Source organism: Copadichromis virginalis, linkage group LG8, assembly GCF_057382275.1.
Source record: "Copadichromis virginalis isolate Kocher_CV1m ecotype Utaka linkage group LG8, C_Virginalis_male_GT1.1, whole genome shotgun sequence".
In the NCBI taxonomy this organism is placed as follows: domain Eukaryota; kingdom Metazoa; phylum Chordata; class Actinopteri; order Cichliformes; family Cichlidae; genus Copadichromis; species Copadichromis virginalis.
Window position 1 is genome coordinate 29359753 of NC_140625.1, and position 27888 is coordinate 29387640.

At 42.8% G+C, this 27888-nt stretch overlaps 1 protein-coding gene across 1 annotated transcript in view; it reads left to right on the top strand.

The window, feature by feature from the left end:
* rnf213b (ring finger protein 213b) overlaps positions 1 to 27888 on the top strand; it is a 35242-nt gene that overhangs the window by 4923 nt on the left and 2431 nt on the right. The window contains exons 13-60 of the mRNA XM_085467055.1: positions 96 to 194; positions 339 to 467; positions 1851 to 2019; positions 2115 to 2282; positions 2493 to 2642; positions 2738 to 3366; positions 4122 to 4281; positions 4388 to 4605; positions 4702 to 4845; positions 4945 to 5097; positions 5504 to 6767; positions 6854 to 7038; positions 7140 to 7292; positions 7910 to 11692; positions 11778 to 11914; positions 12415 to 12513; positions 12614 to 12726; positions 12840 to 12953; positions 13550 to 13608; positions 13704 to 13860; positions 14032 to 14167; positions 14915 to 15103; positions 15473 to 15606; positions 15703 to 15878; positions 16214 to 16417; positions 16502 to 16689; positions 16778 to 16898; positions 17453 to 17553; positions 17696 to 17872; positions 18312 to 18457; positions 18549 to 18648; positions 18784 to 18895; positions 19121 to 19325; positions 19465 to 19652; positions 19774 to 19896; positions 20262 to 20363; positions 20465 to 20710; positions 21256 to 21340; positions 21425 to 21459; positions 21580 to 21680; positions 23575 to 23719; positions 23815 to 23971; positions 24062 to 24156; positions 24243 to 24491; positions 25789 to 25921; positions 26026 to 26109; positions 27062 to 27245; positions 27638 to 27839. Of these exons, the coding sequence (XP_085323181.1) occupies positions 96 to 194; positions 339 to 467; positions 1851 to 2019; positions 2115 to 2282; positions 2493 to 2642; positions 2738 to 3366; positions 4122 to 4281; positions 4388 to 4605; positions 4702 to 4845; positions 4945 to 5097; positions 5504 to 6767; positions 6854 to 7038; positions 7140 to 7292; positions 7910 to 11692; positions 11778 to 11914; positions 12415 to 12513; positions 12614 to 12726; positions 12840 to 12953; positions 13550 to 13608; positions 13704 to 13860; positions 14032 to 14167; positions 14915 to 15103; positions 15473 to 15606; positions 15703 to 15878; positions 16214 to 16417; positions 16502 to 16689; positions 16778 to 16898; positions 17453 to 17553; positions 17696 to 17872; positions 18312 to 18457; positions 18549 to 18648; positions 18784 to 18895; positions 19121 to 19325; positions 19465 to 19652; positions 19774 to 19896; positions 20262 to 20363; positions 20465 to 20710; positions 21256 to 21340; positions 21425 to 21459; positions 21580 to 21680; positions 23575 to 23719; positions 23815 to 23971; positions 24062 to 24156; positions 24243 to 24491; positions 25789 to 25921; positions 26026 to 26109; positions 27062 to 27245; positions 27638 to 27839 (12201 nt within the window). The remainder of the gene's footprint in view (positions 1 to 95; positions 195 to 338; positions 468 to 1850; positions 2020 to 2114; positions 2283 to 2492; positions 2643 to 2737; positions 3367 to 4121; positions 4282 to 4387; positions 4606 to 4701; positions 4846 to 4944; positions 5098 to 5503; positions 6768 to 6853; positions 7039 to 7139; positions 7293 to 7909; positions 11693 to 11777; positions 11915 to 12414; positions 12514 to 12613; positions 12727 to 12839; positions 12954 to 13549; positions 13609 to 13703; positions 13861 to 14031; positions 14168 to 14914; positions 15104 to 15472; positions 15607 to 15702; positions 15879 to 16213; positions 16418 to 16501; positions 16690 to 16777; positions 16899 to 17452; positions 17554 to 17695; positions 17873 to 18311; positions 18458 to 18548; positions 18649 to 18783; positions 18896 to 19120; positions 19326 to 19464; positions 19653 to 19773; positions 19897 to 20261; positions 20364 to 20464; positions 20711 to 21255; positions 21341 to 21424; positions 21460 to 21579; positions 21681 to 23574; positions 23720 to 23814; positions 23972 to 24061; positions 24157 to 24242; positions 24492 to 25788; positions 25922 to 26025; positions 26110 to 27061; positions 27246 to 27637; positions 27840 to 27888) is intronic.

Genomic DNA, 27888 nt, shown 5'->3' on the forward strand with positions numbered 1-27888 from the left:
ATTAGTAATTTATTCTGATTAGATAATCAGAGTTACCCATCAGCCCTGCCTCTAACCACTCAGTTCACCTCGTTTAATGCCTGTGATGTTATCAGATGTGGGACGCGCTGCTGAAGGTCGAGTGCTCTTCTGAGGAAGTTTCATCCCGCTGGAGGCAGAGCCTGGAAAAAGACCTGAGGAAGAGGGTGTCCAAGGTCAGGACCCGTGCACCGATCGGTGTCAGACCAACATTACTGGTCTCGTTTTAGAAACACCTGAGTTCTATTCTTTCAGACTGGTGTCGGTTCAGCATGTAGATGTTTTCCCTCTGAACTCACCCGAGCTGTTTTAATTTACAGATAAGTGACGAGGACAAAGTCATGCTCTGCTGCCTCGAGTCGTCCCAGACTGCATTAAGTAAAAACCATGAAGTCATACAGGCCTGTTTGGACGAGCTGTGTCGCTCTGCGATCAAGGCAATCTGCCAGGTACACTGTGAATTAATAAATGAGTCAGAGCACAGTTTCAATATTCGCTTTTAAAACCTTTAAAGAGCACTTCCAAAGTTATAGACTTTTTTTTCTTTTATCAAACGCGTAGAGATTAAGATGCACTTTTAAGTGTTTTAAGTGTCACCAGGGTCACAATGTAGTTCAGATCAAAAAGCAACTGTACTTTCACGGCCAAGTGACCCCTCGCTCTCTCCCACAGTCTGTGTCTCGAGCTTTGACTTGTCTTTTCCCTACATTACACTCAAAAACCTCAGAACAACAAAAAATGTAACAGAGAGCTGGTTTAACAAATCAATCAGTTGATAGATATGATTTTAAACGTAATCTTTTATTCTATGGTGCCGCGCTAGGTCAGTTAGCTTTTAGCAGGTCAAATGTAAGATTTGGTTTTTGTGTTTTTAATGATGATCTCTGAGCTACAAAACTGATTAATCTGAACGAGTTTTTGTGAGCTTCTCTCAGTTATTAGTTTTATATTTTAAATTCATTTTTATTTATTTTCAGACTGGTTTAGCTGGTTTCTCGTTCATTTGTATTGTTAGTTTATTACATATTAGTTTCACTATACATGTATAATATGATATAACATTTATACATTGTAACAGTAGTCAGGAAAAGATTTGAGGAGTTCAGAGCAGGAACTACGCACCCAAACTTCTCTCACAGTAGTGTAGACGTCCATGTCTGCAACACAGGCTCCTCAGACTAAGGGCCTGATTTACTGAGTACAAACTATTTAAGCTCAGTGACAGGGTTGTGTGTGTAAGAGAGAACGCAGAGATTTTTGCACCTGACTCTGTTGTTTATGCATTTCAGAGAGTTCCTCTATCAGGACACCAAAAATAGGGCGGGGAAATTTAAAAGAAAGGTGAAAATGACTTGCTGACATTACTGTTTACGACATGCAGTTTACTGCTAACGGCACCGATTTTTAATGCTGAAAAAAGCATGTTTTTTGCACTTGATATTGCCTATAACATTGCCTGTGAGCTTTATTTGGAGATCGTGCACACACTGCATTTTGCCCCATTTAGGAAATCTGGCCATTGCTGTCTTTGCAAATATGACCCTATTAAAAAAGACTAAAACTTAAGATACATATTTTTGGTTTAAGTTAACTAAAAGGTTCATTTTTGGTTATAATAAACTTTTCTCTCTCAAAATTTGTAATTTTTCTCCAGTAAAATTCTTTTTATGTGAATGTAAAATGTCAGCTTTGAATAAATGTGTGGCGTTTGGACTTTAACAAGACTCACTGGAAAATTCTCCCATTCACATTAACGTCAGTATTGATAATGTATGCTACACTGTATGTAGCATACATTATGAAGAAGGAGAGTAAACGTGTTCTGTTTTTAGAGAAGGCAGGAGGGAGACCTGATGCGAAGTCTGACCTCTAAGGTCAGATCAGCACTTCCTGCTGCTGTTGTGTCTGCTGTGGTGGTCAAGTCAGCTGCACGGTTCAGAGACAGCGTGGTGGTTCAGCTGCTCGACCCTCAGTCCGCCGTGAGCCATCTCCTGCTGAAGGGTACGTCATTTCTTTGCTCATTTACGTCTTCTTTAAATTTTTACTCGCTGCTGTTCGGGTTTTGTGATGGCTGCGGTGTTGCTGCTTTGGTCCAGGTGACTGGAAAGCGATCCAGGTGGACGACACCGCAGGGCAGGTGGTCCACAGCTGTGTGGAGGCCGTACACTCTCTGGTGGGGTCTCTGCTTCAAGGAGACGTGGCTCTGGGAGACCTGCAGACTTGCCTGAAACACCGGGAGCAGTTTAAAAAGCTTTTCCAGCAATGTGAGAACCATCAGAGTCTGCTATTCCTTCATTCTGTTTTTAATAATCTCACACATCCTGTCCTTTATATAAATGAGATATTCAGAAGATTTAAGTACAAGAGGGATGCAAAGTTAATTAGAACACCCAAACTAATTTTCTCCGTTTGCCTCTTTAGCTCATGCTTGCAAACTGTCTTGATTAATATGAGCTGCATCGTGTTTTCCACAGACAAGTCAAACGCTAAATCTGAGAAGGTTGCTGTCAGTGCAGACGAGGTTTTAGCTCAGAGAGAGAAAGATCTGAACACGTTCGTGCAGAGGAAACAGCAGATTGATGCTCTCATAAAGATGATAGCAAAGGTTACAGAAAGCATCACAGGTGAGTTGAATGTCGTTCATTTCATCATTTTAAATATTTTTGCTGTGTGGTGGTTTAATGGCTTCTTCACACTAACATGGTTCTTATGTCAATAGTTCCTGAGATGTTGGCCCTGGAGGAGCAGCACAATGCAGATCTCCACGCTGTGAGCCTGAACAAACTGATGCTTGTTCAGCCCTTTGATGCTGAAGGCAAATTAAAGAGTGCCGGCTCTCCACGCATCCTCTGGTATAAAACCAGTATGAATGTCTTAAAAATGGCCACAGAGATGCACAAACTGCGAGACAGCAACCTGATTCTGTCCTCGTGGGTCAAAGGAGCTGCATCTTTGGCAGTGAGATATTCCTTCCAAGCTCCTGTTTCAGTGAACCTAACACAGGTCTGCGACAACATCTGGAACCCCCTGCTCACCGAGTTTGTTGACCTCGCCGTGAGCATTGCAGAAGCAAATATCACTTTTAGGCAGCTCGATCAGGTTTTGCTTGAGTCTGGGGACCAGGGTGATGGGAAAATCATAAAAACAGAGCTGGATCTGATGTTGGAGATGTTTTCTGAGGCAGGAGGGTCCAAACCTGAGGTCAACTGGATGAAGATGAGACTCAATCAGATCCAGAAGTATAGACAGCTCCACGAGGCGGCGGCTGCAGCCAGCGCCGTGCTGAAGATTGCAGGAAAAATGAGGCTTTCTGGAAACTTCACTGAGATCGAAGCACTCAGTCAACTGGTAATACTTTATGAATATTACTATTTACTTAAAGCATGTTCTCAAAGTCTCGTTGACGTGGTGACCAAAACTGAAGACGTTTAATAGATTTGTGTAGAAAAAAAATATACGCGACATTTTCGAGAATTTGTTTTTAACAGTTTCTAATGTTGTAACCTGGAGTTTCAGTCAGGCATCAGCCTGGAGGGACTCTCGGCTTCTAGCCCTTACAGAGCCTGGAGGTGTTTTTTGGCTCATTCTCCTGCTGAAAAAACAAATGTATTTCCCTCTGAGCTTGAACTAGATGAGACTGTGTGTCTCTGCAGGAACAGTGGCAGTAGCAAAACCCCCAGACATCATCACAGCTCCTCCTGCACATGTGCAGATGCCATTTGTTCACCTTCTCTGTGTCATGGCAGTTTTCTTTTTCTTTTTTATCTCAATACACTAATGTAATTAGTGTATTTCAGCTCACTGAGCAGATCTTGCCACAATGTGCATGTTTACAGTAGCTGAGTCACGCTTCTTTATTTATCTTCTGCACAACTGAACTGAAGTTCTTAAAACCATCAAGGAGCAACTTCACGTGCTAAATGTGTGCAAAGCTCTCCTCATAGTTTTGGTGTCTTCAGCTATCTTGACTCCTACTGTAAAAATAAATACTAAAACAAGTGATATTTGTTGGATAAAACATAAGTTACACAGAAGCCCAAACATTTATATTGATATTAACTAAATAATGTTTCATTCTATGACGATATTCGTACCTTCCACAGGAAGAGGACAGCTTTAAGCGCAGGGCTCTGAGCTCTCTGAGTGACGACCTGTTTCGTGCCAGACAGCAACTCTCCAAGGTCACCAAGCAGCACACTGCCTGTCTGGAAGAGTTTCTAGCGAGCCAAACTCTTGTCACCTGGGTCAAAGAGAACCTTAAAAGTAAGGTGATCTCATGAAAAACACAAAGCGTCCCTTTTTTGGTTATAAATAATCTTGTGGCCTTGCAGAAGATGCCTCCATCCTCACTTTGTTCTCCCGTCAACAGACATGAGCGATGTGAAGGTTTACGTGGATCTGGCTTCCATATCTGCTGGAGAGAACGACACAGAGATCGATCAGGTGGCCTGCTTCCATGATGCAGTGATGGGCTATGCCCCTCTGCTCTACTCCCTCTCCCCTCAAGCTGGCTTTAATGACTTCATGAGGTGTGCTCGGCAGGTGTGGGACGCCCAAAGTAGAGATGAGAAGCTCCCTGACAAACTGGTAAAAACTGGTATTTACATCATCTCTCTTATTTTTACGCCTACATCCTGGCTGATGTTGCAAAGCAGCTATAAGAGTGTTTGGTTTGGTTTTCAGAGCGAGTCTACCCGCTTACTGAGCTGGCTAAAAGCACTGAAGGAGACTCACGGCTCTGTCGAGCAGTCCTCCCTCTCCTTGGCTTCCTCTATTAATGCTAATGGAGTTTATCACATAAAATGGTCTGATAAAAACACACAGAGGGTGAGTGCACAGTGTTCCTTTGACAAACAGAATATGGGGCTTACAAACTGAAGTGATTTTCAAATTCTTATTAGTCAGTTTTTTCCGATTCCTTTGCAGAGATGTCTTCAAAACATGGTGAAGGTCACAGTGAGAAGCAGCAGAGAGGAGAAGAGCTACAAGCTTGAGGATCTGCTCGAGCTACAAAACAAACTCATGCTCATGTCATCCAAAGGGGAGCACGGCAGAGAGCAAGTCAACAGGTTCACAGAGGTCAGCGGCTTTTAAACGGTTAAATTATGACTCTTCTTAACAAAGGAAACTCACTGGAAGGTTCTCAGCTTCTTTATTGTGTTTCATCTTATTTGTCAGACTTGTGTACCTGTTGTGTCCTCGAATTAAAGCTTTGACTCCACCACTTTTACAGCTGAGATAATAGGATGCAGGAGATCTCAAAAGTATTCAAGAAAAAAAGCAGACCCTTTTAATGTACTCTTGGTTAGCATGACGATAAGTCATCATATCTGACACCATCACTAGTTTTTTGTGCAATAAATGCAGTTCTGTCCACTGACACTAGAACCTAAGCTAAAGAGAGTTAAACATTTTAGCTGTAGACCCGGTGTCTGTGGTTTAGGATAGTATTAACTGCAAAACTCCTGCTGCCATGTCCTCGTAGGTTTTTGAGGGAGTTCAGAGACTGGGCACCATCCTTCTTCAGATGCAAACATCTGGGAACATGCTCTTCAGAGACTGGCACGCTGAGGTCGAGTGCTGCCAACAACAGCAGCCATGCATCAGAGTCACCTTCTTGTCCCTGAAAGATAAACGGATGACATACTACGGTGAGGTGACAGCGCAGCTGCAAAGCCTTGCGCAGTCCATGGATACATGCCAGAAGGAATGGCGTTCCTTCATCAGCAGCATGCGCTCCCGCTTTGGCTTGCTGAACCACTACACCTCGGAGCAGATGGTTTATTTGTGCCACTGGATACACAAAGTGTGTCAACGCCAGGCGTCTGTTCCTCAGCAGTTATGGCACTTACTGTTTCCCATAAAACCTGAGTGCACGCCAAATGATGTCAGACACGCCTACAGTAATGCAGCAAGAATGAGCTCGAACGCTGATGAGTTAGAAGATGTTTCATCTGATGACGACGACATGTATTACGAACCTTCAAAAGATGTGATGCCAGCACAACAGGCTGAAGTGGACATGAAAGAGGCTTCCGACTTGATGGAGTTTTCTTCGGATGATGAAGAAGATGAAGAGGACAGTCTTGAGAATCTCTGGCAGCAATTCAAAAAAGACATGAGTCTTTACCTGAGTGAGTCGCTGGATATCTTGACACTAGCCAACTTCCTCTCATGCCTCTCTGAGATGAACCAGCAGCACACGATCAGAAACCTTCTGTCAGTTCTCCAGGAAGGAAAGCCCAATCTCGTTCTGTGCCCCATTGCAGAGGTTTTTACCACCACCCTCTCTTTTTACATGGAGAGTCCAGAGCAGCCTCTGCCGTCTGTTGATGAGGTTCTAGTCTGCAGAGAGGAAACCACAGAAGAGGAGGTGGAGATCTTTCTGCGCCGTGCTCTGAGTCAAGGCTCCAGACAAAACTGCCAGAAGATATACTCTCTGGTGAATCCAGGGCTGCTGGGATATGATGTCAGTGTAGCTTTAGGGGAGATCTTCGACAGTCTTGAGAGAAGTGCCGGCCCGCATTATCGTCTGGTCATAGTGAGTCCGGTTGTGCACCAGCACAGATACGTGCCCTCTTTCTTCAGCAATGATAAAGTGCAGGCTGGTGTGGGTATAACAGCCGACACTGCCAGGAAATATCTACATCACCACTTCACAGAAAACACGCTTCAGCAAAACCCCGTCACACTGGTTTCTCCAGACAAGCTCTCAGTCTGGATCGTGTCATCTGAGCGCCCTGCAGTCGGTAAGGACAACCCCTCCTTGCACTAAAATTATTAAAAATGCAGTTCAGTTACAATATTTAAATGTTGGCATCTTTTCTTTTCTTAGGGAAATCACTTTACATTGATCGTTTGTTTGAGAAGTTCCAGCAGATATCTCCCAGAGCAAAACATATCAGCCTCAAGCTGATTGAGCCATGCGTTGACATAGACTCACTGATTAGGAGTCTGTCAGAGAAACTGGAACCTTTGAGAGAGCAGGATCCTGTCATTCTGCACATTGACACTGCTGGAGTAAGTATGCAAGCATTTACAGCTGCAGGCCGTTTGTTCTGCTGTTGCTTGTGCTTGTCTTTGACAGTCTATCTTGTTTTTTCACTTTGGACACCTCTCAGGTTCGTTCAGGTTTGGAGGAGCTCTTGTTCCACCTGTTAGTTCTGGGTTGTTTGAACGACAGCCATGGCATGCTGTGGAGAAGAAATGTGGCTCACTTAATCACAGTTGAGGTCCTGAAAACATATGCATTCCCCCCAAATCATCAACAAGAGGTAATGAGCTTTTTAGACCCTCATTGAATAGAACTTCAGAACTCGTCACACGTCACATTTCATGTCTTTAAGAAAAACTCATCTTTTTAACTAGATTTTTTTTATAAATGGATTTAACTTTGAATGCTAAAATATTTTAGATGGTAAAGAACTCATACAAAACCATCATGTGTAAAAGATTGATATTGCCTGTTGGTTAGTGAAGTTGTGAAACCTCATGATGAGTCTTTTTGTTGTCACAAGTGAGTGGTGAATCTTACCACAGGACTCTGATTTTGACGGTTGTTTAGACTTTTATATAGCTGGATGCTTTGCAACCGGAGGAGTTGCAACAGTAATGTGGTAGTGTAACAAATTACTTTCCCTACCAAGTAATTAAGTACTATATTGCATTACTTTAAATAAAAGTAACAAGTAATGTGCAATACATTTTTTTGAGTAACAACTCCAACATTGTCTTTGAGTGTAGTATATTTTAATTCAGTGCCCTAAATCTGCAAGCTTATTATATCTGTAAACTTTTAAAAGGTTCAAATAAATCATTTGCCGATTTGAGAACATTTTGGGAATCTCCTGTTGATTTAATTTTTTCTTTAATGTTTGATTTTTTCATGCAGACGAAGCTTGGACTTCTTGATGTTTTGCCCACCATTCGTTGTAAGCCTCCAAGAGAAGTGATGCAGTTATTGGCCAATAAGACCTTTGATCCACTGATGGATGGTCAGGAGTTTTGCAGTGAGGGAATTCAAAGACCCTATCAGTACTTAAGGCGTTACAAGGAGAAACAGGATCTGGATCATTTTAACTACCAGGAGGGTTCCAGAATGGGGGATCCCAGTGACTGTCTCAATCTCTTCCTGTCCTACTGTGGAATGCAAGATCCATCCTGGGGTGAGCTGAAGAACTTCTCCTGGTTCCTCAATGTGCAACTGAAAGACTGTGAGAACTCAATTTTCTGCGATCGAGAATTCCTTGCTGACCAGCTTCCTGGTTTCAAAGGGTTCATCGTAAAGTTCATGATTCTAATGGCAAGAGATTTTGCCTCGCCATCTCTGGACATGTCCGACGAGAGTCCCATGCCACTCATGGATAACAGTCAGGAAGAGGAACTTCTGGCCCGTCTGACAATTCGTAAGCGCTGGGAAAATGAGTCTCATCCATACATTTTCTTCAATGCGGACCACATGTCAATGTCTTTCCTCGGCTTTAATGTACAAAGTTATTGGCAAAACACACTCAATGCAGTTGATCCTCGCAGCAATGCAGTCCTGATACATGATGTGATGTCACAAGAGCTTTTTCAAGGTTTGCAGCAGCAGAGGATATCTCTCACTGAGGACTTTGATCAGTTACCCCGGGCAGACAAAATCAAAAGGATTTCTTGCGTTGTTGGAGCAAAGAAAGGAATTGCAGACAAGCGATTTGATCCAGACCCTACCTATGAGCTCACTGCTGACAATGTGATGAAGATGTTGGCCATACACATGAGATTCCGATGTGAAATTCCTGTTGTCATCATGGGTGAGACTGGCTGTGGAAAAACCAGATTGGTTCGTTTCCTTTGTACTTTACAAAGGGAGGGAAGATCAGTCGAGAACATGGTACTTGTTAAGGTGCATGGTGGAACCACTGCAGAAATGATCTACAGGAAGGTGAAGGAGGCTGAGGCACTTGCTCACCAGAACCGTGTGAAGCACAATCTAGACACCATTTTATTCTTTGATGAAGCCAACACCACAGAGGCCATTTTTGCCATCAAGGAAATCTTGTGTGACCGAACAGTGAGAGGACAACCTTTGAAGGCTGACAGCGGTTTAAAAGTAATAGCTGCCTGCAATCCTTACAGGAAGCACTCACCTGAAATGGTGGAACGCTTGGAACGTGCTGGATTGGGATACCGAGTGAAGGCTGATGAAACAGAAGACCGCCTTGGCAAAGTCCCTCTAAGGCAGCTGGTCTACAGAGTTCACCCTCTGCCTCCTAGCATGGCTTCTTTGGTGTGGGATTTTGGTCAGCTGAGTGATTCAACTGAGCTTTCCTATATCCAACAGATTGTCCAGAAGAAAGTTGCTGACCATCATTTGCCACTATCATGCAAGAACATCATTTCAAATGTGTTAGCAGCCTCCCAGAAATACATGAGAAGTCGTAAAAACGAGTGCAGCTTTGTGAGTCTCAGAGATGTGGAGAGGTCCATGAAAGTGCTAATTTGGTTTTACCAGCACAGCAATGTCCTTTTCAGCAACTGCACCCGTCTCAGTGAGGATGATAAAACACTAAAGTGCCTGATTCTTGCAGTTGGAGTCTGCTACTACCCATCTCTGGTGAACAAAGAGGAGTACCTGGATAACATTTGCAGGTACTTCCCGGATTGTTACCGCTCTTCAGATGCACTGCAGACAGAGATTTCTTCCTGTCAAGACTTCTTCCTTCAGAACATACAAACCAGGGAGACTATAGCCAAAAATGTTGCACTTAAAGAGAATGTGTTTCTCATGGTGGTTTGTATTGAGCTCAGGATCCCACTCTTTCTGGTTGGCAAGCCAGGCAGCTCCAAGTCACTTGCAAAAACTGTGGTTGCTGATGCCATGCAGGGACAGAATTCCCACTGCAAGCTATTCAAGAATCTCAAGCAAGTTCATATGGTCTCCTTCCAGTGCAGCCCTCACTCAAGTCCAGAGGGCATCATAGGAACATTCAGGAACTGTGCTCGCTTCCAGAAGGATAAAAACATGGACGAGTATGTGTCAGTGGTAGTGCTTGATGAGATAGGACTAGCAGAAGATTCTCCTCAGATGCCACTGAAAACCCTTCACCCTCTCTTGGAGGATGGTTGCATCGACAATGACAAGCCAGATCCACACATGAAGGTCGGCTTTGTTGGCATCTCCAACTGGGCTCTGGATCCAGCCAAGATGAACAGAGGGATATTTGTTTCCAGATGGGATCCAAGTGAGGATGAACTTGTTGAAACTGCCAAAGGCATTTGTTCATCCTCCAACCCAATTCTCCTGAAAATCAAACACCTCTTCCCAGCTTTGGCAAAGGCCTTTCTGAGCATCTGTAAGGAGACCTCCAAGAATCAGTTCTTTGGCCTGAGGGATTATTACAGCCTTGTCAAAATGCTCTTTGCTGCAGTCAAAACTACACAGCATGAGCCGGATGGTGAGCAGATGGTAGAGGCCATCTTACGTAACTTCAGTGGGCAGCCAGAAGGTTTTGACCCTGTCATATTTTTCCAAGAGATTCTCCAAGACCTTAAAGAAATTCCAAGACCAAGCACCCTGCAAATGGTAAAAAAGAATCTTGATCATGGCACCACTGAGGAGAGCCGGTACCTCCTTTTACTGACCACCAACAATGCAGCTCTCCATATCCTTCAGCAACAAGTGTTTGCCAAAGGAGACTATCCACAGCCAGAAATCATTTTTGGTTCAGGATTCCCAAAGGACCAGGAATATGCCCAAATCTGCCGTAATGTGAACCGAGTGAAAACATGCATGGAGACTGGACGTACTGTCATCCTCCTCAACATGCAGAATCTCTATGAAAGCCTCTACGATGCCTTGAACCAGTACTATGTTTACCTCAGTAAGCAGCAGTACGTTGATCTGGGTCTTGGCTCCCATAGGGTCAAATGTCGTGTTCATACAAACTTCAGACTGGTGGTAGTGGAGGACCAGAAGAAGGTGTATGAGCACTTTCCAGTGCCCCTTATCAACAGGCTGGAAAAACACAGAGTGGATAGGAGCACCGATCTGGAGCCGTGGCAGCACACAGTTCTTGACAAACTGAGAGAGTGGGTGAAGGAGTTCTCCGGTGAGGCGTCAGAAGATTTCAAACAATCTGACATTTTTATTGGCTTCCATGGTGATGCCTGTGCCAGTGCTCTGTTGCAAGCCCTGGAAAGGAGAGCACTAAGAGTGGAAGACACTCAAGAAGCACAAGGCACTCAAGAAGGACCGCAGCAACAGGGAGAACAAAACAAAACACTTGAGACAAGCACGCAGAAAGATGTAATTCAGCTGGAAGATGATCAGGTGGGTGATGCAATGGAAACAGATCAAGAAACTGAGACATGTGAAAAGAATGATGATGACTCCATTGAGGTATGTAATGAAAACAAAGTGATGCCAGAAAGTGAAGCGATGATGGACGCAGAAAGTGATTTTGAGTCTGCAAGACAAAGTGAGGAGGACGAAGTCTTGGATTTAGCCAAAGGTCTCTTGTTAAACTGTGCCACTCCTGATGCCGTGGTGAGGCTCAAGTATTCAGATTTAGCAAAGCAAGAAATAGACAAACTCCAGAGATTGTACTTCCAGCAACAGCATCACCACTCACTTCGGGATTTTCTGGAAGATTGCTTGAAGGTGTATCAGGAGTCCAGCAAGTTTCTGGAGGTAAGGCGCAAAACAAACCTCTAGTTTGTTCTTCATATTCCTTACAGTCTGTTTACTGCACTGTGTGCTTTGTGGTTCTGCATAGGTTACTACATTCTCCAGCTTGTTAACCAAATCAGATGTCAAGGTTGTAGCCCACGCTCTAGGACTGCACACAGACAGGATCCTACTACTGTCGCTCCACCAGTTCGACACTGAAGTCTCTTTCTGCAATAAAATACGGTAACGATTTTTCAAATAAAGCAGGATTTACAGCGTTTTAACGAGTTATTTTTCAATGAGATCTTTGTGCAAAATAAAGCTGCTCTCCCATGAGTCTCGACCTGCCACTGAGCTTCAATCATTTTGGACCAGAGTTGGTATTCCTTGTGCTACTCTGCAGTATTGGAATAGTAACACGTAACACATATTGATTAAATCCAGGCTGCCATAGGGCGAGAGGCAGGGTGCTGGACCTGGACAGGTTGCCAATCTCTCACAGAGCTAAAGTGAAACCCAAGTTATTATTGTAATTGGAAAAAAAACCCAGTGTAATTTCAAGTTTTAGTTGATGATGGCAGAGTTTCAATGTTGCAGTGTCTAAACACAGACAGTGATGCAGAAATGAGCAAGTTTGGCTTTGCAGGTGCTTACCGGTTTAGTTCAGAGTAGCATTTTCTTTGCAGCAGTATCAGAGACGCTGATACGGATTAATCTTGCTCCTGCTCATCTGTCTGTATTAGGGGTTTCCTTCAAAACGCTGGCCACTCTCTTCATATTCTGCTAATCCAAATGGACCTCGAGGAATCCCGCTGCAGCAGCGAGCTCATTGCATCAGCAAAGTAGGTCTCAACCTCAAACTCGTGAACAGATCTGATTTAAAGCAGGGTCGGTGAGAAACGGGACATTGAAGGCATTTGCGTTGTATTTGTCTGCCAACAGATACTGCACCATGAATTATCTGATGTCACTGGAGGATCACACTTGTTGGGTGATTTTCATTGTGAAGGTTTCAAGGATCCCAAGTCATTCCCAGTACATTGGTTTCCAAGGAGGTGAGGACCAAGTGGGACAACAGTTATTGTTCCACCACAGTTATTTTCATGATTGCAGCATTATGCTTGATGTATTACAATAATAACATAATGTTTTATCTTTTCTATCAAAGGAGTTTGGCACTCGGTGCATATTGACGACCTGAGAGATTCGGAGGACATGAGCCTGAACCTGTCGGCTTTCTGTGGAACTCTGATTAGCAGCCTGCTCAAACCTGCCCTCACAGGTAAACACTGTGCAGGAAGTATTATACTGTATCCAAACAGATAGTTTTAGATCTCTACTCTGTAATGACAGAGAGTACGTCAAGGAAATAAAAACCTGTTTTCACGCTACCTGGAGCTTATTAATCATCATTACATACAACACTGTTTTAACCCAAAGTACCCACAGAATAACAAAGGATGAAAGATGCTATTGTTTATATTTCTTGCTCATTTAACCTAATTAGCTAGCTAGGCTAGCTCTCTTAACAACAGAACCTTTTATTTTTTACAGTTTCATTCATTTAAGTTTCTGCAATTTTTCTGTGATTTATCAAACTGTTACTGAGACGTTTGATGTTTGATGTTAAATGCAACAGGAGAAAGTGGGTGAATTACTTATAGTTACTAACATCTCACCGGCCAGCTTTAATAAGCCCGAGTGCCGTCACAGGTGTTTGGTTTTAATATACCGTTATTTATTTATTTAATCTAAAAAGTAAAATTAAGCTCTTAACTAGATTTTTAATAAATATATAGTTTTGGTTAGTTTTGTCTTCAAAAGGCAATTTAAGCCTCATTTTCTTGTTACATAAACAGTATTTTTAATCTTCATCAGCAAACCACGATGATATAGAAACCTTGAGGGGAGGAGAGGCCTCTAAAGAAGACAGACATGTGAGTTAATGTGAAATGAGATGATAATGAAAGCATGTTTCATTATGTTTAAATGTTTACACTTGAAAAAATAATATAATTCTCTTTGCTTACAGAGCGACAGAGCTCAGCTTGACAGATTGTCTTTAGTGAGGTCTTGCATCCAGAAAGCAGTGGGTTTGCTGAGGGACCCCGACAGCGTGGCTCCAAGAAGTATGGAGAGGATGCACGTCCTTCTGAACCTTCTAGGAACTGGTGAAAACCACACAGGAGGTAAATATCCAATGCTGATCTCTATTTATATATTGCTGAAGTATGCTTTCAATGCCTGACAACAAAAGATGCTCTAAATATGCAGAATTTTGAAATGGTTTGATGACTTGTATCACTCGACTAATCTTAGATTCTTCATTTCTTTCTAATCAAACTGCTCTCTGTTTAAAGCTCACTTTCAGAGGTTGTTGTTGAGCAGACTGGTTGAGGCGTTGGCACAAAGAGAAGAAACGATGGGCGCTCCTAAAGAGTGGGTGTGCTCAGAGGCCAAGAAACGCCACGCTCTGCAAGAGGGAGGGACTCTCAGGTAAAAGTCTCCTGCAGATGTGACAACAAACCTCACAAGATCCTGTGAGGCATCATTAACTCAGTTAAAGTATTTGACTTTATCCCTGTCTACGTGTAACACTTCCAGCTCTTCAAAAATCACAGACGCTCAGAAAGATTGGCTTTTCACGATTTATTCCTGCAGAAGACATAAAACACACTCAACAGGTGTCTTCTGATGGTACCAGCAATTGTAGCTCCCTCACAGTGCAAACGCGTGCTGTGAGGAGCGGAAGCCTTAGCAGCTTCTAAATGCTAGAGTGAGATCCGGTTTCTGGGTTTTCAAAATAAAATACAATTTAAAAAATGATAAAATTCACACTTAAAATGATAATTAAGAACAGGTAAGTGCATGTTTTTCATATGTATTTTTAACTCCGTTACATACGCAGTATGAATCCATAATTGCAGTAAATCCTGTAAAAACAAATATTTATAAATTGATCAGTTTTTGGAGGTGAGAGGTGCTCCAGATAGAATTGGACATTTTTATTATTTGTTCATGCACTTGTACAAATTAGGCTCTCATATGCTGTGATTTTCTGTTTTATGTATAAACAAAAGAAATACTTGTTTTGATAAATAACTGTTTCAGAAAATGTTCAAGTAAAAATGACAAAACAACACATTTTACGTTATTTTGTGCTCATTTCTATTGTCAGTGCAGTTCTCTGAGACATTTTCAGGAATACATATAAAATAAACTTGTCATATCTTTGGATTTAAGACACACCCTGTGGCGCTGTCTTCAGTCCGCCGTGACACCGATCCTGGCCAGCATGTTGGAGGTTATGGACCGGTATGCGAATCTGGATCTGCTCTCTGATGACAGGACCGGTCCGGGCCTGATACAGCTGTGGTTGGACATCCTGGGAGACTCGCAGGTTTTGCAACTAACACCTCCCCAAAAACAAAGGTACTTTGCATTACCTCTTCTGTGTGTGAACATTATCACCACCTCTCTAACAGTTGCTGTTCGTCTTTTGTGTGATTCCAAAGCCAGCACGTAATGTAAGCTGTGTTTTGGAGTTACACCACATGCTCCGCTGTGAAAGCTTTGCACTTTCTGAGAAATCGGGAGCCGGTCTAACTTCCTCTTCCTCTTACATCTAACACATTCATTTTATTAAAACCAACTATTTTCTTATTGTCTAATATATCACAGAGATATTCACGTTTAATCATGTCACCTAAGAGTGGTTCATCTGTTTGGTTCATCTCTGTAATAAAAACTGCATTTTGTGAACATAAAGCAATTTTTGTCTCTAATTATAATATTTTCCAGTGAGTCAGATCAGGAGGTGCTTGTGCAGCACCACTTCATGCTGGATGGTGAAGAGCAGCCCTGCTCGGCCCCGTTCAGCTGGCTGGTCAGCATGCACCTCGAGACTCTGTGGGAAGAATCTGAATTTATGCCAGGTTAATGACAAACTCAAAAACAAATCAAACAAATGAGGTCGATGTAGAGCGCGCTGAAATGGACATCTGTCTGTCTGTCTGTCTGTCGCTCTTCAGTAACAAAAGAGGGTGGTGCAGAGAGGATTCTCCAGTTTGTGAGCACCTTCAACAACAGCAGGCTCGGCAGTCACCTCCAGAAACTCTCAGATGGGGACCGTTTGGATTACGCCCGCCGCTATCTGCATGACTTCCTGCTGCTTTCTTTGAAGATCAAGTCAAAGGAGGAGCTTAAGGTACAAATATTATCAGTCATATTTCAGTAAAACATGTTTTGGGTGAAATAGTCTTGGAGTTATTTAAGTTTTTGCAAAATCAAAACTCATTTTTGCCAATCATCTTTTTATCACAATAAGAGCTTCTTGCCATTAAACAAGCAATATACTGTATGTAAGGTGGTGAATGTGAAGATCCTAGTTTAAAAAAGTCATGAAAACAACCATGAACTTTAAATAAATTTTGAGGATGAGAAAGAGGGCCTGCAACAGCTTTTGTTTTGTTTCAGCAGCAATGAGAAATGAGCCTGCTCTGATGCTTTTACAGTGGCGCTAATTATACGTGTCACATGCAGGTGTTCACCAAGGCCATGCTGGGCTGCGTGTGTGAGCTTCAGACGTCCACAGGCACCAAAGCTGACGTCTCTCCTGCTTGGATAATGGCAGCTTCAAAGCATTTTGCACCCAGACTGGACACCCTCTGCCACATATTTCTGCTGCAGCCCCAGCTAGCCAATCATGTCGCTCAGCAGGGGCCAAACTGGGAGCCGGAGGAAATGGTGAGGATCATCTTTTTGGCTACATTTTAAACATTCTCGTCACACTTATCTGTTCTGTGTTCTTAAGTATTTTATTTCTGGCAGGTGGAGGACATTTTAGCTCTGGGTATCTGTGTCGAGGAGACCAAACTTCTGACCGTGACTTCCCTGGACGAGTGTGAGTCCTTTATGCGCAGGGTGGAGTTGCTGCAGCCGTGTTTGGATAGAGCATTCGGTCAGAAATACAGCGCCCTGTGTGGCCCTGCCAGTCTACAACACCTGGACTCTATCAGGTGAGTCAAGGTGACAAGATCTAGAGAAGGAAAAGAAAAACATTTCAGTGTTTCTTGGGTCCATTTTTATTCTCATCTGCCATTTCAGGTCACTGTGGCATGGCATGCTGGTCGTTGCATCTTTCATTCAGCATGTCACCTATAAAGTTAAACAGGACGACCAGAGATTGAAAGATCTGGCTCTCAAACACTGCAACCTTCACCTGAACGTATGTAAAAATGGTTTCTGCGTCTTCTGTGTGTCTCTGGATTTCACAGATTTATTGAGCAGATAACAGCATGAACACTTCTCTCGTTTTGACATTTTGGCTTTTTTGATTTAATAGTTTCTTTTAAACAGTTTAAAAGCTGTAACAGAAAGTAAAAGATCAGAGAAATGCAGAGGTTGAACGTAACCTGGAATTTAACACCTGATGCAGGAAAAATGTCTCGCTCTGACAAAACTGCAACTAATTATTTAATACATACATATGGCAGATGTTGCTGAGCTTAGACATGAGTACATCAGAGGGTCGACAAAGGTAGAGAGGCAAGGCTGAGGTGTTGTGGACATGTGCAGAGGAGGGATAGTGGATATATTTGACAAAGATTGTTGAAGATGGAGCTGCCAGCCGGGAAGCAAAGAAGACGAAGATGTATGTATGTGGTGAAGGAGGACATGCAGAGGGTTGATGTGAGAGAGGAGGGTGCTGGATAGGAAGAAACAAAGAAATAATTGTTGATGACTCAAAAAAACATGTTTCCACTTCTGATCCTCTAACAGCTGATGCAAGAGTCTCCTGATGTAAAAAGCGTGGACACGCTGCTGCAGCTGATCCGCATCCTCAATTCCTTCCACGAGGAGTGCATCAGCAGGGACCTGAGGTCAGGCTCCAGACTTCAGTTCAAGACTTGATTTTAGGCCTAATCTCACAGCAGTATTTCTGTTGCATTGATGGTGTGAATCTTAAATTAAATAATTTCTAATAAGATAATAAATATCTTACCTGATCATGTTTCTGTGCAGGTTTGGCATTTCTTGCCCGGTTTGCCTCTCTGAGTTCAAAGAGCCGTCCGTCCTGCCGTGTCAGCACGTTATCTGTCTGCCGTGTCTCCAGCGCTGCATTCAGGCCCACAGTCGGTGCCCTAAATGCAAGAAGGAACTGCCATCCAACTTCAACCCCACTGTTTCTCCCACCATCAAGTGAGTGGGGAAAAATAATGTAGAATCGACAGTGGGTCATGTACTGATCAGTCTGTGCAATAATAGTTTAATGGTCCACCTTAAAATACCACTGAGGGGTATTTTAAGGTGGCCATAGTGAGGTTTCACATTTATAACTCTCTAACTGGGAGCACCTGTCACCGCTGTGCTTGCCCCACCTGGGCCACAGCCAATCAGAATCCAGCCACAAATGTCCGAAGATGAAAACTAAACAACAACCACATACTCCAGGTATACAAACAAATAATCCTTCGGTTAAACATCTGTTCTTTGAGCTATGTAGTTTGACCCTGGATGCCATAATTTCATGTTCACTCTCACAGTCAGTCTTAATTCAGTGATGCTGTCCTGCAGTGTTATTAAAGTCTGAAAGCTTTCTTCTGATTAATGGCTAACTGTATGAATTTGTGTGGCTCAGGAAATCACTAGAACAGCAGGCGGCCATCAGACGCTGCTGTAACGCCTTCTTCCTGGAGGTGGTGTCCAGGTTCTGCCTGTCGGAGGGTCAGAACCCAGAAGAAGGGGTTGTGGAGCTGCTCTTCTCTTTACTTGTGTTCGCTACCGGTCAGTGAGCAAATTACTCAGTGATATTAATCAGATAACCGATGATGCTGTGGCAGTGAGGCATTCTCTGTTGTGGCTCTGTGTGCTGCAGGAGACGTGTACAAGACCAGAGAGCTCACTCCCTTCCTGGAGTGTGTGGATAACAGTCCGGTGGTCCGATCTGTGCTGCTGAAGCTGCTGCTGCAGTACAGGTGAGGTCAGGGTAAATTAGAACTGACGCTGTAGAAACATGGCATGAAAACTAGAGTGTGAAAGAAAAACCAAGGCTCAAAGAAGGATTTCATTGAACATCCTGTATGTGGAGATCATTGGAGTATATGTGTTAGCTTTGCCCAGGTGAAGTCTCACATTCACACCTACCTGAAGAACCTGGAGGAAAATCTTCTAGATACAGAAGACCGCACTGAACTCTACCTGCTGTTCGTCAACTGCTTCCAGGTGAAAACAGACAGACTCTCCTTCCCCTTTAGTGCTCTTTGCATTACAATTTTCACCTGGGTTGTTTATATTTGTATATTAAGTTCATGTAATTTAACAGAAGTGAATTGTTTCACATGATGAGAGAATTCAACTTTGAGTTTTTGTACATAATCCTTCATTTCCCAGAAATCAAAATTCACATTTTGCACTAATTTCAGCCTAAACTGTCTGTTTGCCACTCAGGATTCTCTGTTGTGCTTCAAAGCGAGAGACGTGGAGAAGAGCGTAGAACAGCAAACACAAAGCGATATCAGCTTCCTGAGCAGGATCGCCAGGAAACAGACTCCAGACAGACAGGAAGACCCGGCAGAGTTCCTGCTCAACACCGCCAGGCTCAGAATCTGTTTGAGCACCGCTGCAGAGCTGCTGGAGAGAGCCACAGCTCAAGGTGGGCTACACTTGGAGTCACATGTATGCATGCGTGCATGCCTGAAATGTTAAATCCAATACTGTGGTGCTGTGAGCTCAGATCAGCTGTAAGTCAGTTATCCCAAGCAGGCATTGAGTGTTTCGTCTTGCATTCAAAGGTGGAGAAATGGAGGCTAATCAGTACCTGCGACAGGTGAGGGGTGTGTGTGAGTACAGCGGTAATGATTGGCTCAAGGTTTACCTGCTGCGAGCCCTCCACAGACGCTCTGGCATCGAGCGCATCCTGTCCCTGATGAACAGTCCGGCCTCAAGGTGGATCTTCCCTGCAGAGGTGCTTCGACTTCAGGTAAGAAAATATCTAAAACGACAGAGCTCCATCCATCCATCCATCCATCCATCCATCCATCCATCATAGGCTAGGTTACAGTATTTCAAAATCAAACATTGAAATCTTTTTTTCCTTGCAGAGAATGATTCCGACTAGCGTGGACAGTTTCCTTTGCTGCGGGGCTTCTTATCGAGCCATGAGAGACGCTGTAGCTCGAGTTCTTCTGGAGAACACCTCTGACACCTTTGTGACAGAGCTAAAGGTGAGGAAGATGCCAGGAGGTGGATGAGGATCTTATGTTGACTTCTTTTTTGGGGCAGTGTGCACAGTTCAGAAGAGGAAAGAGCTTTAATGCTGTCTGTAGATGTGTCATGTCTCCCTATGACCACCAGGGGTCAGCGAGGTCATTTAAAAGAGTGTCTGAAACGAAATAATCAGTTAATCATTGAAGGAACATAAACATTTCATATTAACTCAAATTTTTAGCACTTAACATTTAACAAAAGAGATTTAGGATGATTTATTGACTGTTTTTTCGTGTGTTTTTAAATTCTACATTTAAAACAAGCTCCTACCTTCAGCTTGTTCACTTCTTTCATGTAGTATTTGTTTTGTCTTTCTCTACAGAAACTTGAAGGTTCTCAGATCAGCCTCCTGGCCCTGGCCTTGTTCAGACAGGTCACCTGTCGCTACAAGTCACCTGATGTCAAAATACATCCCTCCAAACAGGTAAATGTCTGACTTAATCATTTATGTGTCTGACTAAAAAAAACGTTGTATATTTAATGTCCATCTACAGTTTTCTGACGTGTTGCACTCTGAATATACAGGACACAGCAAGGCTGGAAGAGCTCCTTGGAAAAAACATCAAATCAGGGGAATTCAGGAATTTCTGCACTTCACTTCTTTCCAGTCACATTGGCGGACCACATTCACGTCTCCATATAAGCCAGAACCTGCCAGCTCAGAGGCAAACCCTCCTGGAGCTGCTGGTCCATCTGGTCTCTGTGCTCCTCAGTGAAAGTCCTCTGCTCGTTCCTCTTCGTCAGATAGCCTTCCAGCCTGAGAACGTCACAGTAAGACACTTCTTACAGTCACTTACACTATTTTTTGTCCCACCCTGCTAGAGTAGCTTTGCATGACTCGAGGCTCAAAATAATCATTGTTTATTTGATGCTAAGCCTTGACTCTATCTAGAATATTCACTCTGCCTTCCTCTAGAGGCAGAAAAAACAGAGCAGCATGAATCCTGAGCCTTTAGCTCTCAGGGATTATCTGCACTTACAGTGACCTTATTGTGGAAACTTGAACCATGTTTAATGTGAGCGTCCACCATTGGAATAGTGTATACAAAGGAAAATCTGAATAAATGTCAGTTTACATGGTTGTTTCATGTCTTCTGGATAACCTGAGAATGACATTTGAATTTTATAAAACCAGGAAATAAAAGATTCAGTTAAGTTTCATTATGTTGAATGTAGAATTTTGTTTTTTAAGGGAAAAGTAACTGCAGATTTTTAAATTGTCCCGTGAGGTCATACATTTGTGTTCATAAATTTAGCTAAATGATAAAATCCTGAGGAAGGGGATAAAATTAACTCAGTTTCCTTCTTCCCGGCAGAACGACTTCCTGCCGACCATGCCGGATGATCACACAAATGAAGCCAGACAGTGGTTGAGAAAGGAGACAAAACTACAGAGCTACAGTGAGTGATTCACATTCTGAAGTTTGTTACTTTTGTTACTGACTCTTTCAAATCTGTCTTTTTTTCTCTTTTTTCTCATTTTAGCGTGTGCCAACGGGCATGTGTGTTTTGTGGGAGAGGTATGAACTATTACTCTTTCCTTAATGCTTGAATTAAAAGTAAATTATTTAACAAGTAAAATATTTCAGATTCAACAAAGCAAAAACAAAATTAACCAAAATTCATGTGCTGTCCCATAGTGTGGAAGACCAATGGTTACATCGAGATGTCACTGTGGGATGCCAATCGGTGGAGAACGACATGTCCCAGTGTCTGGATTTACACAGCACACAGTGCAGGGGTATTTCTTTCTTCAGTTTAGCAAACTTATTACAGTATTTGTCAAATATCTCTCTATATATCTAATATCTGCTTTCCTCCATGTTCATTTCATTTCATTTCATTCCATTTCATTTTTATTTATTTCACACTTGGTACTACAAATCAAACAAAACAACCACATCTTCTGTCAACAAAACACAACAACCATGTGTGAAAAGGAGCAGGAAGAAGAAAATATTCTTATTAAACCCTGCCCCCTATCTACCATCGAACTTATATCACCGGTGGGCACCAAAAATCAGGAACAAACTAATATTGACATTTCTCTCCGGTCGAATCCCAAACCAACATCACATTCATTCGCATTCTTCATACTGAGTTATCGTTTTAAACATATAACACTTTTTAAAACATTGTAAACATTGTAAATTTATACAATTCTTTAAATTATGGAGTTCCACAGGGTTCAGTGCTAGGACCAATTCTGTTTACATTATACATGCTTCCCTTAGGCAGTATCATTAGAAGACATAGCATACATTTTCACTGCTATGCAGATGACACCCAGCTCTATCTGTCCATGAAGCCAGATAACACACACCAATTAGTTAAACTGCAGGAATGTCTTAAAGACATAAAGACCTGGATGGCCGCTAACTTTCTGCTTCTTAATTCAGATAAAACTGAGGTTATTGTACTCGGCCCTGAAAATCTTAGAAATATGGTATCTAATCAGATTCTTACTCTGGATGGCATTACCTTGGCCTCCAGTAACGCGGTGAGGAACCTTGGAGTCATTTTTGACCAGGACATGTCCTTCAACGCACATATTAAACAAATATGTAAGACTGCTTTCTTCCATTTGCGCAACATCTCTAAAATTAGAAATATCCTGTCTCAGAGTGACGCTGAAAAACTAGTTCATGCATTTATTACTTCCAGGCTGGACTACTGTAATTCATTATTATCAGGATGTCCTAAAAACTCACTGAAAAGCCTTCAGCTAATCCAAAATGCTGCAGCAAGAGTCCTGACAGGGACTAGAAAGAGAGAGCATATTTCTCCTGTTTTGGCTTCCCTTCATTGGCTTCCTGTTAAATCCAGAATTGAATTCAAAATCCTGCTCCTCACATACAAGGTCTTAAATAATCAGGCCCCATCTTATCTTAATGACCTTGTAGTACCATATCACCCTATTAGAGCGCTCCGCTCTCGCTCTGCAGGCCTACTTGTTGTTCCTAGAGTATTTAAAAGTAGAATGGGAGGGAGAGCCTTCAGTTTTCAGGCCCCTCTTCTGTGGAACCAGCTTCCAGTTTGGATTCGGGAGACAGACACTATCTCTACTTTTAAGATTAGGCTTAAAACTTTCCTTTTTTCTAAAGCATATAGTTAGGGCTGGACCAGGTGACCCTGAATCCTCCCTTTGTTATGCTGCAATAGATGTAGGCTGCCGGGGGATTCCCATGATGCATTGAGTTTTTCCTTTCCAGTCACCTTTCTCACTCACTATGTATTAATAGACCTCTCTGCATTGAATCATATCTGTTATTAACCTCTGTCTCTCTTCCACAGCATGTCTTTATCCTGTCTTCCTTCTCTCACCCCAACCGGTCGCAGCAGATGGCCGCCCCTCCCTGAGCCTGGTTCTGCCGGAGGTTTCTTCCTGTTAAAAGGGAGTTTTTCCTTCCCACTGTCGCCAAAGTGCTTGCTCATAGGGGGTCATATGATTGTTGGGTTTTTCTCTGTATCTATGAAGCGCCTTGAGGCGACTTTTGTTGTGATTTGGCGCTATATAAATAAAATTGAATTGAATTGAATTGAATTGAAATTATAATGAAGTGAATTCCACAGTCTTATACCCCTAACCGTTGTGCTCATTAATCTTTAATGTTAATGTTTGTGTGACATGTCAGAGATCAGACGCGAACAGGACACATTTTAGGAGAAGCTCATCAGCGCTCTGAAGCCCCAGAAAGGCAGATGACGTACGCTCAGTCCTGCATCCTGCGGCTGCTCACGCACCTCTCCATGCTCCAGGGTGCCATAAAAAATCAGAGAGTGAGAATTTACCTGAGTGTGGCTTTGCATATCTGTGGTTTTAAAGGCTTGCATCATGTGTTAATACTCCTGTTTTTTGGCGGGGGTGTTTGTAGGAAGTCGGTACATTGATCCACCCCACACCGAATGATGTCTTTAAATTCCTGTGGCAACATCTTGAAAAGGACATGAAGGTTTTGGGGCAGACTCTGGATCAGAACATGGACAACACAGCGATTACAGTTCACCTGATCCTGGCACGATTCCCTGCAGGTGATACTGACTCGACCATGATTGTTAACATGCTGCTTGTAATGTCGCTGTAGAATAAACGTGTTTTAACTGTGCTGAACATTAACAAAGGTTCCCGCAATGCAAGACCCGATCTGTCCTCCAGACAGAGCCGGCAGCAGTGGGAGAAGCTTATATGTGATTCTGCCATCAGCCCAGTGCTTCAGGTAAGGAATACAATGTTTTTCAAAGACATGAAAAGACCTTTTGTGCTTCAGATTGATAAAGTTTTGTTTCTTCTGCCTGTTTTCAGGATTTGCAGAAAAATCTGACTGAAGCTCAGAACAGAATTGGAGCTGATGATGGACTTGCTGGAAGCCCTTTGCTGAATCTCCTCTTTGGGGATCCTGGGAAAATGCTGTCCTCCCCCTCTAACTGCCCGACACACCGCTCGTCCTTCTGGACTCTACCCGAGATCATCACAGTGGAGCGTTTTTCTCAGTTGGTGGAAGAAAAACAGGGACAGAGTGCTTTACCTCTCCTCAGCTTGTTTCTTAAGAAGGTATCAGCGATCATCAGGCCGATGTGCACCACATTTCACAGATTTTACCTTAACAGATCAGGTACTGTGAGGATGGCACAACTCTCCCCTAAATTTCACTGAAATCTGCTGAGGAGTGTCAGAGAAAATACAACTAAGAAGAAAATATCAGAAGTGATCCTGAACGCTTGTCTGTCACAGTAGTTTAGCTGATGATCTGGCGAGAAGTGAATGTCAAGGCAGGTTGAACCAGAGAGGGTGATGCCTGCAGGGATCTACACACAAACAGAGACAAGATGTGCACAAACACAGAGGGAGAGGGCACAAGACCACAGCAAACAGCACCGGAGGAACAAGACCGCTTTTAATAAGATAGCAAAACAGTAGTTTGCTATATTATTGAGTCAGCATGTCAGCATCAAGCTAAGAGTCAAAACAATATGACTACGCTTTGAGGGCGTTGCATATTCAGTGGTTAGTTCTACACTGAATAAACAATGTCAGGCCTCCTCTTCCTCCTGTTACTCTAAACTGTAAAGCCCTTGTACTCTTTCAGTCTCTTCGATTTATGGCTTTCCTCAGACTCAGGCTTACACTATGCAAACAGTGGAGAGGACTTTCAGATGAGAGGTGAAACCTGAAAAAAGTCCAGCTATCTTCAGATCAAATGCTTAACACCACAATGGCCTGGATGACTGAGAACATACACAGGAAAGCAAGCAGTGAATATTAATGCCCATTGCATTAACAGGCTTTACACAGTATTTCCCATGTTTGCTGTTAGGGTGTTGAATCATAGCACTGATCTCTGTGCAAAGATCTGAGGTAAATACCTGACAACATTACAGAGAGAAACCCAACAGTTGTCTTTGAGCAGCAGTTAGTGACAATGGGGAGTAAAAAAAAAACCCAAAACTCTTTTTTAATCGGAAGAACTGTATGAAGCAGCTTAAGCGGGACAAAAGGAGAAAAGAAAGCATGTGCCAAAATGTAAGGACAGCAAGAGCATACTTCTGCAAAGGCTGAAAATCCCCCCACACCATTAAGTCTCTGAATCCAAAAGCATATCTGGATACGGATGATTTTGTAATGTTTTTTGGGAACATCAGGAGGATGTCTCTAAACGTGTCCTATTGGGTCAAGCCCCATATCCAGAGAAGCTTCGTGCATATCCATTTATTTATTATTTATCACCTGGCTAACAAACAGAATCGACTGTATAACCTCCTTTTCTCGGGGATAATAAAATTCTGTGAGGTTGGTGGAGCCATTAACTTGCAGAAGAAAAGCTGACGCTGGCTTTGTGTGTTTTTCCCAGATTCACTGTGTGCGGCAGTTACATCACCTTCCTGAGCTAGCTGCTTTACAGTCTGACCTGCTGAGGGTGTTTCCTCTGGCGTCACACTCCACACCGCAGACTATTGCGCAGAGGTTACAGCAGATACCAGCAGGTACATCGGCCTTGCATCTGTGACTGATCAACACCAGCAGCAACATAACACAGACACAAACACACTCACAGACACAAACTGAATTCTTGTGTCATCCTCACTAGGGTACCAGAAGAAGATGCTGAGTGAGAGAGTGGGCAGATTCATCACAGTGTGGAACTCCCTCAGAGCAGAGGTGGCAAACAACTGTAAGCATCTGCATGTCTGCTTTAAACCCAAGCAACGAATCTCCATCTGATGATAATCAGTGTCGTTTATTTTATTTTATATTATAAACTGAATGCATATCCACCAATTTTATATATAAAAAATAACACTTTATCAAGCAAAGTCTCATTTAGAGTCAACATAAAGATGTAACTAGGTCCAGATGTGCTTCATAATAGTAAAATAATCACACACTGGCACATATTTAAACATATTTAAAGCTCAGTCACATGATTACTAAAAAGAAGTGAAGTGATTGTTGGGGTGTTTATTGAGTGTCAGAGCAGTTTTCAGTTCCAGCACAGTGTTTAATATAAACAGTGGGAAGTCTTCAGTGTTTGGTTTCATAATATTTAGTTAAACGGTGGAAACATTACATTTTGACTTTTATTTTGGAAAATGAAAACCTCAGGTACAGTTGTGTTATTTGATGTCAACATGGTTTGGGTTTAGAGTTCGTATTGCAAGAGTTACTTAATATTTTCGGGGCATCAGTTACTAAAGTGACTCATGAACGAGAAGGAGATTTCTGTCTGGGTGATCGGTTTTCCAAAATCATCACCTGGGCTCATTCTGACAGCTGTGAAGGACAAACAGTCCAGTATTAGGAGACTTACAGTTTACGCAGGCTGGTGGGGCCAAAGAACATCCAGCTCCAGGGAGTACTGGTGGCACTGCTTATTGGGAAGAATGTGAAGTCTTCAGTCTTCATATGATTCTGGTTAATGTGCACATGTGTGACTCCTTTCAAATGAAACAACAAAATGCACAGATGATGAGGGAACACTGTGTTTCTTGGCAGAAAGATTCAGTTGTTTTGGGAAGATGTCAGAGCTACGTGTCAAAAATAAATTCGACTTAAAGAAAGAAAGATGTTTTTATTCAGCTGAGCCGCTGTGTTGTTTCATTCTTCTGACTTCTGTGTGTATACAGCAGCAGACTTGGGTGTGGATGTGAACTTGTGTGAGAGGGAGGTGACAGCCGAGAGCTCTGGGGAGTTTCTGACTCCGAGCCGACACGGCCCGGGGTCCGTTCTCCAAACTCTGGTCGACTTCCTGTCGGAGACTCACAACAGCCTGGTGAGAAAGGCCAGGCGAATGAGCGGCACCGAGGACAGGTCAGTCCAACATCAGCTGCAGAGGCTCGTGGGCCACAAGACTAAATCAAAGTGCCGTTTTCTTCTCAGCTTCCTTAATTAAATAACTGTTAAATTACAGGTGAAGCATAATTGGCAAATAGTCTTTTGTAGGGATCGCACTGAGATGAATTAGAAATCTAATAAGATTCCAGACAACTATATACAATCAATAAAAATAAATGAACAAAATTCTTGTGAATTGCTGCTAGATTTTGGACATTAGCAGGAAAATAACTTGCAAAGTGATGCATGTGTTGCTGTGTACTTCATGCTTCAGAATGATAAAAAACTACATTTTGTCACCAGTAACTGATGTAACATCCTGTTAGACCCCCTCTGACTGTTAAAATCTTCTCCTGTTTTTTCCTCAGTGAGTACAGCGTTCCTTTGGAGAGGATATCAGAAACCCAGCTGACACTGTGCCACCCAGAGAGAGAGCTGCTGCCCCTGGTTTTAGCTCATTGCCAGTACACCTTGAAGAAAGGGGGCGAGACTGACAGCAGCTATGACCTGCCAATCATCCAGACCCAACTGGCACGCCGCTTCCTGGCTGGAAAACCACTTATCAAAGCGGTAATAATCTAAAATGCACGTGGATGTCAGGTAAAGCCAAACTCTCTAC